The sequence below is a fragment of the Marmota marmota genome, unplaced genomic scaffold (genome assembly GCF_001458135.2).
Source record: "Marmota marmota marmota unplaced genomic scaffold, marMar, whole genome shotgun sequence".
Lineage (NCBI taxonomy): Eukaryota > Metazoa > Chordata > Mammalia > Rodentia > Sciuridae > Marmota > Marmota marmota.
In genome coordinates, this window is record NW_025999869.1 from 21161294 (window position 1) to 21179937 (window position 18644).

General features: G+C 42.3%; 1 protein-coding gene across 2 annotated transcripts in view; it reads left to right on the plus strand.

Moving 5' to 3' along the window:
• Positions 1 to 424: 424 nt before the first annotated feature.
• Positions 425 to 18644, plus strand: part of Glra1 (glycine receptor alpha 1) — a 78766-nt gene continuing 60546 nt past the window's right edge. For both annotated transcript variants that reach the window (XM_015492811.2, XM_015492812.2), the window contains exon 1: positions 425 to 1362. In XM_015492811.2, coding sequence (XP_015348297.1) covers positions 1307 to 1362 — 56 coding nt within the window. In that variant the 5' untranslated portion in view covers positions 425 to 1306. The remainder of the gene's footprint in view (positions 1363 to 18644) is intronic.

The window sequence follows — 18644 nt, forward strand, 5'->3', positions numbered from 1 at the left end:
AAATTCAGTGATCTGGCTCAACTCTTCCCTTTTGAAATGATAAACTGAGATCAGAAGCACACCCGAACTGGGACCCAGGGTGTTTTACACACTTACGACTATGTTCTTGTAAATGGTAGGATTTTGAGAGGCCTCAAGAGATTAACTCCGTAACCGCCCTCACCCCGCACCAAACGCTCGTAGAGACCATGGGGCCCCGGGAAATGGGGGAAGCGGATGTCGCCCAGCACTCGAAGCGTTAAACTCAACCCAAGGTCTAACACGCGATTGGCCAAATACCGGGAGAAGATCTGGTTTTCGCAGCCGCGGGCCAATGAGCACCTCGAGTGGGAGGGTTTGAAGATACTAAGGAGTTTTTCCCCCCTTTTCTTTCCCCTCTCCACCCCCTCCTATAGGCCATCGCCCCCTGCCCGCCCCTCCATCCCCTACGCCGTCAGTTTGTTAAATTAATGCAGTAAGAAAGTCTGAAGATCTGGAGGAGTCCTGGCCAAAGGAAGATGGGCGAGCCCAGAGAACCGCGATGCATCTGAAACCCTGGGCTCCTGAGCCCCTCGGGGTAGCCATGGACCCTAGCAGCCCCTGAAACTTGCCCTGGGCTCTTTCCCGCCTGCAATCCTAAGCAATGGGACACCTTTCCTTCAACGATCATAACTTATTCGGCGGGGACCAGAGAACAGGGATTGCACAGCGACAGCAGACCGGAACGGAGACAGGGGAGCAAGATTCTGGGACTCGGTCGCGATGCGCCAGCCTGGCACACTCTCCGAGATTTAACTGAAGGCTGCGCCGTCAACCGCTTTCCCCTTGCCCCTGACCCCCTCAGGCCAGCCCAGAGCCATCAAGCCTTGCTGCGTCTACCCAAGATGCTCGCCCAATCTAAAGGTCCGCGGCCAGCGCTCTGATCTCCACAGAAGAATTTTGCCCTTTCACGGAGCTGGCCGTTTAAACAGAAAAACAGGGGTAAAAAAAAGAAAATATACCCACCCCCAAACGTGCCTCCCCAGCGCCGCAGGGAGCCAACAGACACGCTGGAGTTTAACAAACAGCAATACTCTTCGCGCTCCTGAAAAGCGGGACTGGACGCTCTCCGTGGTGCTGAAACGCTACGCGGCCGCCGCTGTCCGTGGTACCTACAGCCTCCTCGCTCCAATTTCCCCTGAGGCTCTCTCTCCGCACCCCTATTCCTCACCTACCCTTAACATCTGGATTATTTTTCCAATAGCTCTCGCTGGTTTTGTAAGTGCCAATTTGAAACATTTTTTTTGCCCCCGTAACTCGTGGACTACAAAGCACAAGGACCTGAAAAATGTACAGCTTCAATACTCTTCGACTCTACCTTTGGGAGACCATTGTATTCTTCAGGTATGCAATTTTCTACCGACCATATCGCTCTGTTGGAAATGGGGGGAAGGAGTACAGACGCTTGACTCTGCCCGTGGTCCCATCATTTGGGGGAGGGGGTTGCTGTGTACCGCTGCAATCGGGTCCTTCCATCCCCCGCCCCCTTCTCCCCTCCCACCCCCCGCCCGCAGGGTGTCTGGCTTGTGCGTGGAGGTCTGAGACAGTCTCAGCTCTGGCAGCTGTTTGCCTGTTTCTTGCGGTTTGTTTGTACTTCTGCCTGCTACACCCCGACATTGGTTCCCGGCCCCCTGTGCATATTAGCTTTCACTCGGTTGAGGACTTTAAGGGGAAGCTTTAGGAGTTACCCAGTTTAATTAGGACTGCATTCTCTGTAACCGCAGTGCCGAAAACCTCAGCTCTCCCGTCTGGGAGCCAAGTGACAACTAGCGGTGATAGGGAAGGTTGCACTCCAACTCGCTGGACACAAAACATACCATTTTCTATCCTTTTTGTTGTTGTTGTTTTCTTTTTTCTGCGGGGGGACAGGGAGGGGTTTACTGAGGCTTAGTGCTAGGAAACAAGAGAGTTATGACCTCCGTTTGTAAAGCCCTGAACTTGGGTGCAGAAAGAATTTAAGAACAGATACTGTGAAACGTTCCCCCTATCAAACTTTGACTCTCTCCTTTCCCCTACCCACCTTTACAAACTACTCTGTTAGCAGCAGATCTTGAACTAATGGATAATGCCTCTTTGTTTTGTTTCTTAATTTATCCCTATCCTTGACTCTATAGCTGAGTTTCCCTATCCATTGTCTCCCACGTTAAATTTTTTCTGCCTACAGGCTTGGCATTCTTGTCTTACTACAAGTGAAAAGTGAAAAATCATCTCTTTAGGAAGTATTGAAATAGATGGGCCTTTTGTAAGTGAGTGAATCATGCCATCTTCAGAGATGGTTATGATAAATTCCATTTATATGAATTGAAAAAAAAATTATTCTTCTTCCACAGCTTGCAAGGATCATTAATCTTCCTCATTTTAGATGCCTGCTTCTCATGTTTTACCATGGCATTGGATTAAAAGACATTTGAAAAACCCCACTACAGTTGTTTCAAATAACTCAGTGACCACCAAATATTATCCTCTCCCATCATAAAACAGCAAATAATTCTTTTTTAATACATTGCGTAAAAATTGTTTGTTTGATTATTCCATTGATTTGTCTATTAAATGAATGACACCTCCCCCCAAAATTTTAAATTTCTATATGTAAGTCTCTCTCTCTTTATGTCTTTCTGTCCAGATGAAGACAAGATCCCCCTCTTCTCTGAGGTACCCAAAGCTCCAATTCTACAGTTTCTAATCTCTGGTTTGAATAATTGGTTGTTAGGTCACTATCCTGACCACAGCTCAGAATGTAAATAGTCAAGTTATCAGGTAGAATGAAAAAAGTACAGTAGTTCAAGGCCTTGTAAATTTTACCTACTTTAAAGCAGAAAGTGTCCTCTTAATACTATCCGATCCTGTCCCCCCTTTATACCTGGTAGAACTGTGAAATGCTGTAGAGATGGGGTACTTGGTAACATTTGTATGCAAATTGATTCTCTGTTTGTCTTACCCGAGACAGAACTGAACCAGAGAGATTAAAGAGCAAATTAATAGGACCAAGCACATCGTTCTACCCTCTCCGTACTCCTTTTTTTCTTGATGAACAGTATGCGATGCCTGATTTTCCATTCCCAGACATTGTCTTTCACAAAAAGGAGACTCAGTCTAAAAGGTCTGCATTGTAATCATTTTGATAAGGTTACGAATCTACTGCTGCATTAATTCTTCAGGTAAACTGGTAGTGGCCTATCAGGAAGCATCAGTTTACATCTCTGTCCCCTACGTGTGTGAAGGCACACATGAGCTTCAATGGACGTAAGACACATTCCATGTGTTTATCAGGAAAAAAAATGAGTCACAACTATAGCAGGCTGGAAAAGCAGTGGTGCCATGGCACTTTCAAAATATAGGAATAGATACTTCATTTGAGGAGCAACTCCATTTCTGAACCATAAATATGGGGAATTGAACCAGGGGAGTACCCTAAGCAATTTTTTCAGACAGATGAAAGAAAATAAAAGGTCAGAAGGAGGCAAACTGAGTAGATTGTCTTTCTTCAGTGGGTATTTCCATTTCTCATTCTTTTATTTTTTTCAAATTTTAGATGAAAATAGAGAAGTATTAAAACCTGGAGACTTATTAAAATGGGTAAATGGGTGCTGGCAGCTCCCTAGCAGTCCCCGGTTGAATACCCCCTTCTCCCCTAAGGCGCTGCTTTGGGATGAACCAATCCAATTGTCCCAGGCACTCCTTAGATTAAGATATGCCAGCTGCCCACCTTGCTGTAAAATCGTGGGGGCTCGGAAAGCACTCACTAACAGAGGGGCTGCTGCTGCAACCTATAAGCAATGAAATGGCAAAAATGATAGCAAAACAAACAGAACAACAACTGAAGAGAGTACGGACAGAATCTCATGTGATGCCAACACAGAGAACGAATCAAAGCCTTAGAAAGGGAGACTTGGGGTCCTAGGAGACCAACAGCATTGCGGCGCTCATCAACTGTGTCCCTATAAGAAAAAGGAGGTGATTTGGCAGAAGTTCCTGCTCTGGTTTTTGTAAAGCCTGAGGTTCTAAAATACTGCAGGTGGCATTCTAGAATTCAATAAACTAAATTTTTTTCTCATTTGGGAGATGGAGTCTTATATCCAGACAAACCAAAAATAACAGACAAAAACATTTTGTTGTGATGATGGGAACACGTCCCTTTCAAACCATCTTTCAAGCCAGAGGTAACTTGGCTTTAATCCCCAGAGCCCTTACAGAGGCTTTTGTCCAGGACAGGTCTGGTAGGACCCCAAAATTCTTTTGCTTTATCAACAAGTCAAACAGACCCACAATAAATAGCATTTCTCCACTTCTACACTATTGGCATTTTGAACTGGACGATTCTTTGCTACGAAGGCTATCCTGTGCACTGTAGGATGTTTAGTAGCTTCCCTTCCCCTCCCACCTCCAGTCATGACAATCAAAAATATCTCCAGACATTGGGGGGAGGGCAGGAAAAGGAGACTCAATTGCCCAAGTTTTGATCTGCCATTTGAAATGACCAAATTTTTAATGATTTGCTTTTAACATCTGAGTTATAATAAGGAAGTTAAAATAAGAAATTCTAGCTTCCTTTAGAAAAATGTCCCCAAGGAGATATACAAACCCTCCCAGTGAAACAAAAAAAAAGGGGGGGGGCCTAGCTTGTGCTTCAGAAGGGAATAAAGATAGGAAGATAGATGTAGTCTAATCTATGTGTGGCTCTCCCAAAACATGATTAGGTTTTCTTCATGTGCCCCTTCCATCTCCCATTCCAGTAAGATGGTATTTCGCACGGGTTTTGTATTAAATATGGTACTCATTTACCAAGAAAAGTCATTAGAGCTTGAAGGGGAGATGTTTCAAACACACTAGGATCAAAAGGAACATGATAAGCACATTGTTTTATACTGCAGTCCTAAAAATAACTACCCAGTTGAAAAGTAAATAAACTTCGCTTGAGGTGGCCCTTCTGGCAGCTGGGTCTCCCAGCTTGTCAAGAAGGGCAGATGGGGGGATGTGACCAGTGGTAGAGTGCTCGCCTAGCATACGTGAGGCACTGGGTTCTAACCTTAGCTTCTCATAAAAATGAAATGAAGATATTGTGTCCACTTACAACTAAAAAAATGAATATTTTTTTAAAAAGGGGGCAGATGACCACCTTGATCTTTTTCTCTTGGTGACATAGTTATACCCTGCCTTGAGTCTTACTTGCTGCATTTTTGATACTGCGGAAAGTGTCTAAGAGCTTCTGAAATAGGCCAAGGACTTTTTCCTAAGGAAAGGGGAGGCTGCTGGGCAAGTTTGCATCCGGACCAACAAAAAATGTCAATCAGTACACCCTCCTTTGGGGTTTAGAAACCTTAACAGGGGTGGGGGGGAGTCATTTTTTTCCTTCCCAAGTGTCAGCCTGGACAGGGACCCAAAGCCAGTAAATGGAGTTATGGATCAGCACACGAACATCTGCATATTTGCCAAACTGGTAATGACCTATCAGGGGACATTTAGGGAATTTGTGTTTGAGACTATCTTATGAAAGAGGTTGTAACTATATGGTGCAGTCAAAGAGCAGTGTGGCTATGATCTGAGAGCCCCTGCTTCTAGAGCCAGCTCTGCTCCCATCCCACAGCTTGGCCATAACAAGCTTCTTCCACGGTGAGGACTCAGTTTGCAATTCAAATGACTGAATCCAACCCTTGTAAGTTCCCTTCGGCCTCTGGCATGCTCTTTATCAAAGACAGGGCCCCAGACCCACAAAGGCTCAGGATGAATTGGTTCTAGTGGTGGCCCTGCCTTCATTTCTTCACCAGACACTTACTTAGCATGTGCATACGTGTCCAGTCCAAAGCTAGGCTCTCTGCAGGGCAGATGTCACAGTCCCTGTCCTTACAGAAAAGGAGACACTTCTTCCTTTAAAACTACACTAAAAGCGTCCTTCTCCTTCTTCAGAAGGCCCACAGAGCTCTCCTCCAGGCAGCCTGTGCGTGCGTCCTGCAACAGCGTCACATTTATGTGGGCGTCATTAACTTTATTTCCTTCATCAGCTGGCAGAAGCCAGAATGATTTTTAAGATGGATGGCACTGTCTCCCCGCATGGCCATCTTGATTCTATTCGCGGGTTTTAAAGTACGCATTAGGCAAAGCCGCACTGGCCCAAAGGCCGCAGATCCAGGATCTAGAGTTTAGCTGAGTGTGACCTTGAGAGGGTTCTATGACCTTTCCGGCCCTCAATTTCCCCACCTGTAAAATGAAAGGATTTGATCAATCACTGTCTCTAAAATTATTTTTAGCTGTATCGTTCAACCTCTTCCATCACAGCACAGTTTGGGTTATAGCTATTGCAGAATATTTTAATTACTACCAAAAAATATATAGCCATACCAAGGTATATCCCAGGTCAAGACCTGAAAGAATTGAGAACTTCACAAAGCCACTTCACTCTTTGGAGGATTATCCTAACCTGGACAGGATTACTGACAGATACTATAAATGTGTCAATTTCCCCCAAGAAAAGCTTAGAATATTGAGAAAATGTGATACCTGATCACTGTCTTCAGTCTGAAAAAAAGGTTGCAAGACAGACAGACCAAAGTTTCATACTTCCTATCAATGATTCTTCTTAGCATGACTATTCCACAAAGCCTACATTTTAGAAATTTATTTACTAAATCCCATTCAGTATTAACTTATTTTTCCATCTTTATTAATCAAAGGCATACATAATTGCCATAAATACCAAATATCACAGCACAACGCCACTCCATTGACCTAAGAAGAAACAAAACTGAAGATATGTGATGCTTTTGAAATAATCCATAAAGCTTTGCCAGATGTGAACATGCAGTTTGTCAGTCTTTGGCTTGTTTAAGATGGATTCTGAGTCCTCATTACTATTTCATGCACCTCCTAGGTGCCCAGGGACCCCATATTGGGAAACATTAGATTTATTCTATGTAACTACAAGAGAAGAATTGGTAGATTTTTTTTTAAATGCATACACATAAATTCTGGCTCAATGTAATTCAGAACTTTCTGGTAGCTCTGTCAAATGGTGCAAAGGGCTTCCTCAGTGGTAGTGAAGGTTCCTGTCAGTGGAGGTGTGCAAACAGAGAGTGGAAATCTGCTTCCCAGGAGAAGCCTAGAAGAAATCCTTCTTTTGTAAATTGAGGTTTATCATTTGCTGCAGAAGAATAAATAAAATGCAGGTTAGTGACAAACCTTCACAGTGCTAATGCTCCCCATTTCCTGATTCCCAATTTACCATCTGATGGGTATAAACTGACTAAAGCATACCATCAACACATCCTCTCTGGGTATTTTTTATTTTTTAAAATAAACAAACTGGGCAATAAACATACACAATGTGACAAAGAATTATTAAGAGGAAATCACCATGGTTATGGAAAAGCCTGGTTTTAAGAAATGAGAAGCACCTCAGCATAAGCCAGAAGGATCCACCGGAAAATGCCAAGGTCCAAGGACGAACCCTCAGACCTGGTCAGTCCTCAGGACTCTATGCTGAACTCCAGCCGTCTCCCCTGAAGGAACCTCCGTTAAGCCTAACACAACCGAAAACACCATAGGGGGAGCCAGCAAATCCATTCAGAGAGCACATTAAAGGAAACAAAGCTAACAGGGCCCAGGCTTTGTAACGCAGGCCCTTATGAGGGCTGCCCAGACCCCAGAGCTTTTCAAACTCTGTATAAAGGAGCCCTTTGTGGTTTCCTGAAGTTGAGATTGTCCCAGTCTCCCGAGGCTAATTCAGTGCAATTAGATTACCACTCTCCGCCTTTGAATTCGGCTGTTTTTCAGTGTCCGTTGCTAAATGAGTTTACCATCTTAACAGGGAACTGCCAACAAACGTTAATCCCAGCCGTGAAATGGGCAATGGCTCCTGGGCAGCATTCTGTCTAGCCCCGTAGACGGGAGACCCCCAGGCACAGAAAGAAGAAGCCTCAGCTCCCGACTGGGTACATTCTCGACTTACCCACCTGTCCCGCACCAGATATCACACTGTCCTTTGGAGTTTCGGGGCAGCAAAAGGTCTAGAAAGTTCTACAATTCGGTAGTCCCTCACTGTGAGGGGTTTGTCAAAAAGACAGAGTCCCCAAAATTTTCTAAGAGGGTAAATCTTAAATATTCTTATTACAAAAATAACAATAAATACAATAAATGAGAGGACAGGAGCAAACCGTTGGAGGTGATGGATATGTTTATGGCATAGATTGTGAAGATGATTTCACTTAACTCCAGACTCATCAAGTTCTCTACATTAAATATGTACAGCTTCTTATATGTCAATCATAGCTCAATAAGTGATTTTAGAAATTAATCAAAGTCAGAGCCAGAGGTGTAAGCATTTGTCTAGCATGGGCAAGGCCCTGGATTTGATCTTCAACACTGCGAAATATTTTAAAATTAAAATTAAATAAAGTAAATTATATATTTGTAAATTGCTGAAACAGAATTTCCCAGGATGAGAATAGAAAAATCTGCAAGGTCAAGAGGAGTCCCTAAGTCAGTGCTTTCCAAACTCCTGTGTGCATGGGAATCACAGAGAGTGTAACAAAGACACAGCTGCTGGCCAAGTCAGCCTGGGGAGCCTGAGAATCTGCATTTCTGATAGCTCCCAGGGGATACTATTGCTACATGGACAGAAGGCTTGAGCAGAAAGAATCTAAATCATCCTGACCAAAACCTCTGACATAAATCGACCCTTTTATTTTTTAGAGGAAGAGAGGATACATGAATCCCTCAAGGTTATGGAGTGACAGGACCCTCAAAGTCATGCCCCAGACATTGCACACGCAGCATTTGTATACTGGTCCCTATGCCCTGACTACCATTGCACTTTCCTTCCTTCAGTTCTCTCAAACACCATCAGTCTCATAAATATTAACCCTTGCACATCAAGAGGACTCCTCAGGGAGCTAGCTCCATCCCTGAACTGGTTCTGGTCCCTGAAGACCTAGTGAACCAAAAGCTCTCATTTACATAGCTAGGAACTCTGTGTTAGAGAAGGACCACCCAAGGAATCAACCTTTAATCCAGGCCCCCTGGGGCCTTGGGTCATAGCAGTGAGGGCCTGCCTGGATCAACAGAGGAGGTGAATCAAAATAGTCAGAAGAAGGAAGTCTGTTTTTTCTCCAAGGAGCTCACTTACCAGCCTTCCTGTGCACACTGTATAACAGTGTGCATAACAGGAGGATTGCTTAGGACTCCCAGATGTCCAGAGGCCACTGTCCCATTTATCTGATCTCAGGACCCTGTCCTTCTTTCTTTACCCCTTTGTCTGCCCTTCCACAAAGCATGTTAGTATCTTATACACCAAATAAATTAATTGCCGTGGTCTCCAGCTTTTTGATAGCTGCGAGTTTATTGCTACACACTGCATTCTGCAACCCTCCCCAGCTCCACAGAACTGCGGCAAGGCCGCCGCAAGCCTGGCTGCCAGGCAGATCTGCTGTACTCTTACCAAAGCTCTTTATGGGTTAGAGTATCACATAGCTCCAAGCCCATCACCTTGAAAAGTAGACAGCAGACTGTGGTCACTGTGCCCATTTTAGAGCTGAGAAAACTGAGGTTTGGAGAGGAAAAGTGATTTTCCACTTGGTAATCACAAGTAACCAGGCTATTAATCTCACAGTAAAGCCAGAATTCAAATACAGATTTCCTTGCTCCCAACCCACCACACTGAAATATGTCTGTGTATGTCTGTGTGTGTGTATGTATACAGTATATCTATATAGATAGATATACGCTGATAGATCTATCAATATAGAGAGATAGATCATATAGGTGGATATACACTGATACACACCCACACTCTGCAGCTCCTGTGAACTGCTACAGACATCAAGAAAACAGTCCCCTCTCTCTGCCAGTGGGCCACAGACGTGGAAAGAAGATTAGGAGAGGAGAGCGGGAATTTCCCATGAGGACTTTGGTTTGAGAGAGCCATAGTCTTCCTGTTCTTAACTAGAAAGGCCTTTCTTCCTGTGTTCTCATTCTTTTTTTTTTTTAATTTTTCAGTTGTTGATGGGCCTTTATTTTATTCATTTATTTATATACGGTGCTGAGAATCTAACCCAGTGTCTCATACATGGGAGGAACGTGCTCTACCACTGAGCCACAACCTCAGCCCTCTTGATCATTCTTAATGGTAAAATATATGCATACTTTTTAAAGAAATTCTAATACTATATTTAAGCCCAAAACCCACTTTGATAATGACCTCCAGGACCCTCCAACTGTTATCCCTCTCTATCATTTTTATTCATATCCATTATGTACTACATACAAATACACCACATATGCATAGCCACACACACACACACACACACACACACTCATTTCTTGAACTCACTTTGCCAACATAATCTGCAGTTTGTCCTGCTCATGTTTCTGTGTCTCGGGAAGCCTTACCTGTTGAGGGACCTCATTCCTTTAGCCACTGCAGAGCATTTTATGCTATGGAGGTCTAATTGTATTCTGCCATCTCCCTATTGATAGGCATTTATACATTTTTTCCCTAATTTTTCCACTGCAATCCGTGCTACAGTAGTCACGGTGCACATACATCTTTGTGAACACATGTGGCATTTCTCCAGGCAGATAACAGAAACAAGAAATGGAGTTGCTGAGGCACAGAGCGTATGTATCTTTTATGTTAATAGATAGCACAGGCAGCCAAATATCCCTTTCTTCCTGAGCCTTCTCTTCTGTCCTTCTCATGTTGACCCAGCTCAGCCCAGACTGCAACGACTCACCAGTAATAATCCTTAGTACTTATCGAATATTTATGGAATCCTAGGTACTGTTACTAACAACATTATATACCTCATTTCATAATTCTCACACACAAAAAAAACTGAGATGTAAATAGCATTATATTCCCATTTTATAGGCAACAAAATGAAGATACCATCAGGTCACGTAACTTGATCAAGGTGAGATAACTAGTAAGAGGCAGAGCCAAGATTGAAAACCAAGTCTGACTCTAGAAATCACTCTTTTAATTGTTCCGCTGCCATCACAATTCCACAAATGAAGCAGAGTAGAAGGGGGAGAAGCCTGAGGTGGATGAGGAAGGTGGTGGAGATGAGTTTGCCTCTCCAGGTATTCAAGAGCTTATCTCTTCCAGCTTGTTCCAGGTTATAACAAACCTAAGAGGCATCTATAATAGACGTGTGTTTCCAATCTCCACCCTTTGCACAGAATTTCACTAATTTTCACGCCCATCAGGAAGGCATCTATGCAGAGCTCAGTGGAAGGGTGGAGATGATTTACTACATGGCATCTTTTCTTCTCTGTCCCAGCTGCCTTGTGGACAAAACCATTCAATTGAAAGAGCTATTTAGGATTATGGGAGAAAATTTCTGAGTTGGGAAGTCAGGAAAAGGGACAGCATTGCCTCTGGCCCAGGAACACAATTTTTCACATTTTTTATTGGTGCATTATAATGGTACATAATGGTTACCTCTTCATTCATGCACACAACATAACAATACAATTTGGCCAATATTAATCCCCAATACATCCCCCTTTCTCCCCTCCTCCTTCCCCTGGTTCCTTTCCTCTATTCTACTGGTCAACCTTTGGTTTTCATGACCAGGAACAGAATTTTTTTAACTATTGGTCCCTTGTACTCAGATCAAGGATCTGTCAGTCTCACCACTAACGTTCCAAAATTGCAGGACTGAGTAACCCCAGTCTCCCTTTATCTTCTGTATGAGAGGTCAGAGAGTCAGTCCCATCCCCAGAGCCAGAGATCCCACCACATGTCCAAGATTGCCACTCCCAAAGCAGACCCAATGGGCACCTCAGAACTTCTCTATACCAGGAAGCCACACCCAGTCCAGATGTGTCAGGGTGAGGACAAAGGGGGAGGGAGCGAGGACCGAGCCAGTCTTCCTTTATAACCACGAGCATCACTCCAGATGTAGGACCCTGGACAATGCTGTCTCAGACACCGGTTTTCAGTAGCTTTCTGATTGATACCAGAGATACCTCCCAACACGTCCCTAGCAGACCTGTTGCTAATAGAAGAAAAAAATACAGTAGAAATAAAGTCTCCCAATATCAACTCTTGAAATAGACCTGCTGGCTTTTTATTTTGTTTTCCTGTCTTTTGGTTTGTTACATTATAAATATTACACTTGTTTGCCTTAAAATATTAAAACAACATAGGGAGAAATGTTTCAAAACAAAAATACACTGAATTTTATTCCCTAGGATAAATCATTTAACAGTTGGATATTCATGCTCCCAGATGATTTGAATAACATAATAATAACCCAAATATAAGTGCTCATGTGCCTGATGTCATTCTAGAAGTTGAGTGTCTCTGAACCCATGCTGATCCTCAGAACAGTCCCATAAAGCACACAGTATTCTTCATCCCATTGTAGGGAGGAAGTTAAAGAATTTCCCAAGGATCATCCAGCCTGGAAGTAGCAGTGTGGCTCCAGGAACCATTTTTAACTTCTGTGCTACAGTAATAAGCCATTTGTGCTGTACAAAAAAAAAAAGGAATTACTCTAAACACCGTGTTCTTCGTCTTCCTTTTATCACTCAGCAATACTGTCACAGTACCTACAGATAGATGCATCTCATGCCTCTTGTAGCCGTGCTGCCCTTCTCCTGAAAACACCAGGTTTGAGAATAACACAAAATTCAACTCGCCACCCTTGCAACCCCCATCTCTATTTCCAGCTGCTGTACTTCACACAAACCAAATCCCAACCCAAAACGGATTTCTCATTGTCTGTCTCACCTTGCAGTGTTTCCAACCCCCTCCATAAATCTGGAAACTCCCCTCCCTTCAATTCTGCCTAGAAAGACCTCTGAGCCAGCTCTGGTTTCAAGCTAATCTGATTTGGATCCACTTGCTTCCCGTAGGATCTTGGCAGTTGGCTCAACATTTTCTGAGCTTCGATTTCCTCATCTTAAAGACTAAGGATAATAATTTCACTGATAAATAATGAAGCTCCATTCCAAATGCTTTTTCTTAGCAGAACACAAGCCCTTAACCAATAGTAATTCCCTCTCCGTGTCTCTGAGATCCCATGGATGTATGGAGACCCATCTCTAGCAACGCTTCCTTCTTGGTATCCCCTGGATTGCCACACTGTCCCTACCCACAACTGGTCACAGACTCTCCTTTCTATATTAAATCTCCTTGGAAATGTAGGTATTACTGTTGTTTCTCAGCTTGCTCAATATATTTCCATATATTTGTGGAGGGACTTACAGCTCTCCTGATGGATTGTAAGCCTCTCAAAGGCTAAGAACTTAATGAATTCCTTGGTGCATGCCAAAGGCAAACAAGACAAGGGACATATCCCTGGTACTTCCTACAGTCTTCAACTGGCTCCGTTTCCTCTCACAAAGCATCATCCCAGTGGAACTCAGTGTTTCTTAACCAAATTCATTTGTCCCCATATGCCTGTTCACGTCCTCCTCTTATTGGCTCTGCAGAAACCCAGGACCTGAAGAAATCCAACCCACCAATCCTGAAACTCTGCTGTGTCTTACCATGACCTCTTTTTGCTCCAAGAAATAAGTCCCAGTGAGAGAGTGCACTAGCTATGGCAGCTCAGTCCTGGCTCTCTTGCTGTTGCAGTGAGGGGTTCATCCTCATCCTTGCTGCCTGACAGGCCATGTCTGAACTTTAGGCCTTTCAAAATATCTGAGCCACTGCAGATAGGGTTGCTTCCCATGGTAAGCTAGGCCTGCAGAGAGGCCTCTTCCATAGGACAAGACAAACTTTCTAAAATGGCTTTATTTCTGCAAAAAGCATGAATTTCATTGGAGGTAGTTTTATCACTGTGACCCAAAACATCTAGTAGAAGAGAAAAATTCTCCACAGGAGCCAAGAAAAAGATTGCATCATGCCCAGAGAGAGGGGGCTTGACGGAACTCATAGAATTTGTCTTGGAATGTAAAAAATCTATACCTCCTGAAAAATAGGCTGAGGAGGCTCAGGCGAAGCCGTGATGCTCCATACTGCCTCAAAATTCGACCATCTCTAGATCAGAGCAAGATGTTCCTTTCCCTACAGGCTCTCCCCTGACTTTGTGAGTCTAATTTTCCCCAGGCCTAAAATGAGATTGGACTAGGTAAAGGCTATGGGTCCTTCCCCTGTCAATGCGTAATCTTTAAGTTGAGTAGGATCACAGAAGACCCAGCAGTGGAAAACTCTATCTTGGGAATCAGTTATAATCTGAAATTCTAGTTACACCACTTACTAGGTGTATGCCCTTGGAGCAAAATTGCTTTTAAGATTTCAAAGCCTCAGTTTTTCTTATCTGTGGAATGGGAGTGACAGGTTACTCTAAGTGTTAAACGAGAGAAGAGTGTTGGCACAGCATTTGGTGCATAACTGTAAAAAACAAAAAATGTTGTTATTACTATAATTAAAATGGGCTGGGTGCAAAGTGTGGTTGAAGGTTTAAAGAAAGTCTGACTAATCTGTCTGGAGGCGAGCATATAGCATAAAGTTGAAGACAATTTTGTAGAAAATCAGGACAATAGAGGATGTTTAATTCACCAGGTGGCCAAGAGTACCCACAGAGTGATACCTGTGCAGGAACAAGGCTGGCAGAGGAGGCCTGCAGGATGATGCTGACCTCCAGGACATGGTGGGCAACTGTCCAATTGTTACCCAGGCTCAGCCCAGTTCCGTTCTGCCCTGTTGTCTCTCGGTGGATCTATCAACTAGAAGCCCAACTGAGAGTAGATAATTTGTTCTAAGTTCTGAGGACAGAGGCATCAATGAACAAACAGAATAAGCAGGGTCCCTGCTCTCCACTATAATATTAATAATGTTTAAATTGTTTAAGATAAAAGTCAAATTAAAAAATAAATAGCAGGTCAGGTCTCAGACATTGAACAGCTTAAACTCTAGAAGGAGGTTCAAACAACTAACAAATTGGGAAGCTAGAATTTCAGGGTCCGGTAAGTGCTATAAACTCAATACCACAGTAGAACAGGACAGAGAATTGTCCACCAGGGTCTACCCCTCGGCCAGGTACCTACACTTTCAAACACAACCTTCTCTTTCTTCAGCCTTCTATCACAGGGAGTTAGAGGAGGCTGCTCTTTTTACAGGTGAGGAAACTGAACCCCTGAGAAAAAATGACCATGTAATGAATATCACATGATCAGTCAGAGCCATGCCAGGTGACCTCATTCCAAGCAGAAAAGTCAAAAATATCCTGGATGAAGGATTAAATCAGGCAGGTGTGGGGAGAGCAAGTAGCAAAAGAGTATTATGGTAGGATCCCATTTTTACTTTTTTATGTGGATTAATGTTCTCATACAAGGACAAAAACCTAGAGAAATGGATCCAGAACTGTTTATACTTTTTATTATCTCTTGAGAATGAGACTAAGGGGGACTTTTATTTCCTGCATTAAATATTTCTGTAATGCTTGAATATTATATATTACTTTTAAAAGATGAAAAATATTTTTTGTAAAAAAAAAAAAAAAGAGGATGTCAGAGAGTACAAAGTTGGAGACATACAAATTTGGAGCCCTCCTTAATAAAAGACAACCTGAACCAGGTAGGGGAAAATGACAAATCCAAAGAAAGCCAACTGGCCGAGCTGATTGTGTTTTCTTCAAGCACAAATGAGCCTAGAAGCTGAGACCATTTGGTGCGGTCGTTGGAGTTTTCTGAGCAACTAAAAGCTGCTTTTCCCACTGATATCATCCTTCTGGAAGTAAAATATCACTACAAAACAAAAGGCCAGAGTTAGGCTATTTGTGTCTATAGAACAAAGTGATGAGTGGAACATAGTCTCATCAGAGGGATGAGTGCCATCAATACCATATGCAATTTCATCAAATCCTCCTAGTCACAAAAGAAGAGAGAGTTAGCCATGAAAAGAATTATCTGGCCCAATTCCTTAAATTTACAGTGGATTAGATCTCAGCCCCCAAAATAACTGAGGATTCCGAGTCTCTTATGCCCATGACAAGGTTCCCTAAAATCCAGTAAGTGCCAATGATAGTGTGCAAGGTAAATCACAGTGAATTTTATTTTGGTAGAAGATTTACCAATTCCACTATAATATTAATAATGTTTAAATTGTTTAAGATAAAAGTCAAATTAAAAAATAAATAGCAGGTCAGGTCTCAGACATTGACCAACCAGAATAGTAAATGAGAATAGTTCAGATTAGTGAATGAGACAAAGAATGGGAATTTGGAGGTCTGGCTTTGTCATAGGCAGCCAGGGCATCATCTGTGAGTCTTATCTAAGTCACAAGGAAGAATGTTTCTTTGCAGTAAGCCATTTCCCAGAACACAAAAAGATGTGAGTTGTACAATAAAAAAGTGATAATTCTCCAAAGCATAAATTGGTTGGACTAAGGAACAAAAAACACATCAGAGAAGATGGCCTTTAAAAAAAAATGATACTGAGAAAACTGAATATCCATGTGTAGAAGAATAAAAACAGATCCCTCTTATCTAGCCCTGCATAAAAGTCGACTCAAAATGGATCAAAGACCCGGGAATTAGACCAAAAACTTTGCAACTGCTAGAAGAAAACATAGGGTCATCATTTCAACATATTGGTGCAGATGCCAACTTCCTTAACAAGACCCTTAAAGCTCAAGAAATAAAACCAAGAATCAGTAAATGGGAAGGCATCAAGTTAAAAAGCACAGCAAAGAAAATGAGGGCATGAAGAGAGAATCTACAGAATGGGAGAAAATATTTGCCAGCTATTCTTCCAACAGAGTATTAATATCCAAAATATAGAAAGAACTCAAAAAAACTTACCATAAAAAAAACTAATAAAAACAACCCAATCAATAAATGGGCAAATGAACTAAACAGACACTTCTCAAAGGAAGAAATACAAACAACCAGCAAATATATGAAAAAAATGTTCAATGTCTTTATCTATCAGGGAAATGCTCATCAAAATTATACTGAGCAGGTCGCGGTGGCACACGCCTATAATCCCAGTGGGTTGGGAGGCTGAGAGAGGAGAATTGTGAGTTGAAAGCCAGCCTCAACAACTCAGTAAGACCCTGTCTCTAAGTAAAATACAAAATAGGGCCAAGAATGTGGCTCAGTCGTTGAGTGCCCCTGAGTTTAATCCCTGCTACCAAAATAAATGAATAAATAAAAAGAAACTACATTGAGATTTCACCTCATTCCAGTTAGAATGGCAATCATAATGAATGCAAACAATAATAAGTGCTGGAGAGGATGTGGATAAAAAGGAACACTTATACACTGTTGGTGGGATTATAAATTAGTACAATCACTATGGAAATTAGTATGGAGGTTCCTCAAAAGATTAGGAATATAATCTCCGTATGGCCCACCTATACGCTCACTGATATTTACCCCAAAGAATTAAAATCAGCATACTGAAAGCAATACTTGCATACCCATATTTATAGCAGCACAATTTACGATAGCCAACTGCAGAACAACCTAGTTGTCTGTCAATAGATGAATAAATAAAGAAAATCCGGTATATATTAAATAAATAAATAAATAACAGTATGTGAATTAAGCAAAACTTGTGGCATGTTATGCAAGTGGTTCAGGTTTGGAGAAAGTGAAAACTATCACAAGGACTTGTGAAACTGGGCCAGTTCTGAGCAAGCCTAACTTTAAATTTAAACCCAAATTGCTTCTCTAGAGGGTCATGTACTCACAGTCTTCGATTCCCTCCTTATGTTAGAATGACATCTGTGACTTCCAACATTGCCTTATGGACAAAAATTCCTCTAATAATATTTATAATTAATAAGGTTAGCAAATAAGGTGTAGTTGGAGCTTATGTGAGGAACTAGGCTAAAAGCTCTGTATGTATTAAATATTTATCTTTATAGCAACCCTATGAAGTAAGTACTATTATCATCTCCATTCAGGGATAGACTAAGGTAGTAATCTTACCAACTTGGGACCCTTTTAGGCCACCTTGCCAATCCAAGTGCAAATGAAGGATGTTTCATATGAAAAAGACATACAAACTCCTCTAGGGATGTGATGGGGTAGGATGGAGGTGTAGATGATACTGTGAGAAAGAAAATTAAGGCGCTCACCCCAAATGACAGCCTTTCCCAGTGGGGAAACAGAGGTGGGGAGAACCTGTCAACACACTTCCCCCTCATTTCTGCTGCCCAAAGTCCTGATTTCCTTTCCATTGATCACCATGGGATTTATGAAGAAACATGAGATTAATAAAGATGTTGGAGTTGAGTGCAATTTGATCTCTAGACCCAGGTGGCTGAGGCAGAAGAATTGAGTGTTCAAAGCCAGCCAAGGCAACATAGGCAACATGGCAGACCTTGTCTCAAAAAAAATAATAATAATAATATTGGGCAAGAAATAAAATGGAAAATTTTAAAAATGAACAAGAAAGGATAGGGAAAGAGAAATCAAGAGAGCAATAAAGAGGGAAGAGGAGAGAAAGGAAAAAATAAGCCTAGTAATAATTAGTAAAGGACACTAAACACGGGTCTACCAGGAACTCACTGTGTGAGTCTCCTCTGGACCACAGTCTTCTCATCTGTAAAGTGGATGAGTAGCTTGCACTAGATGACTTTTAAGATCTCTCTCAGGTCCGCCATATTGAAGGTAATGGAAGGTCAAAAAACAGAAAAGAAGAAGAAAATACTAAGGAGGAATGATGAAAGG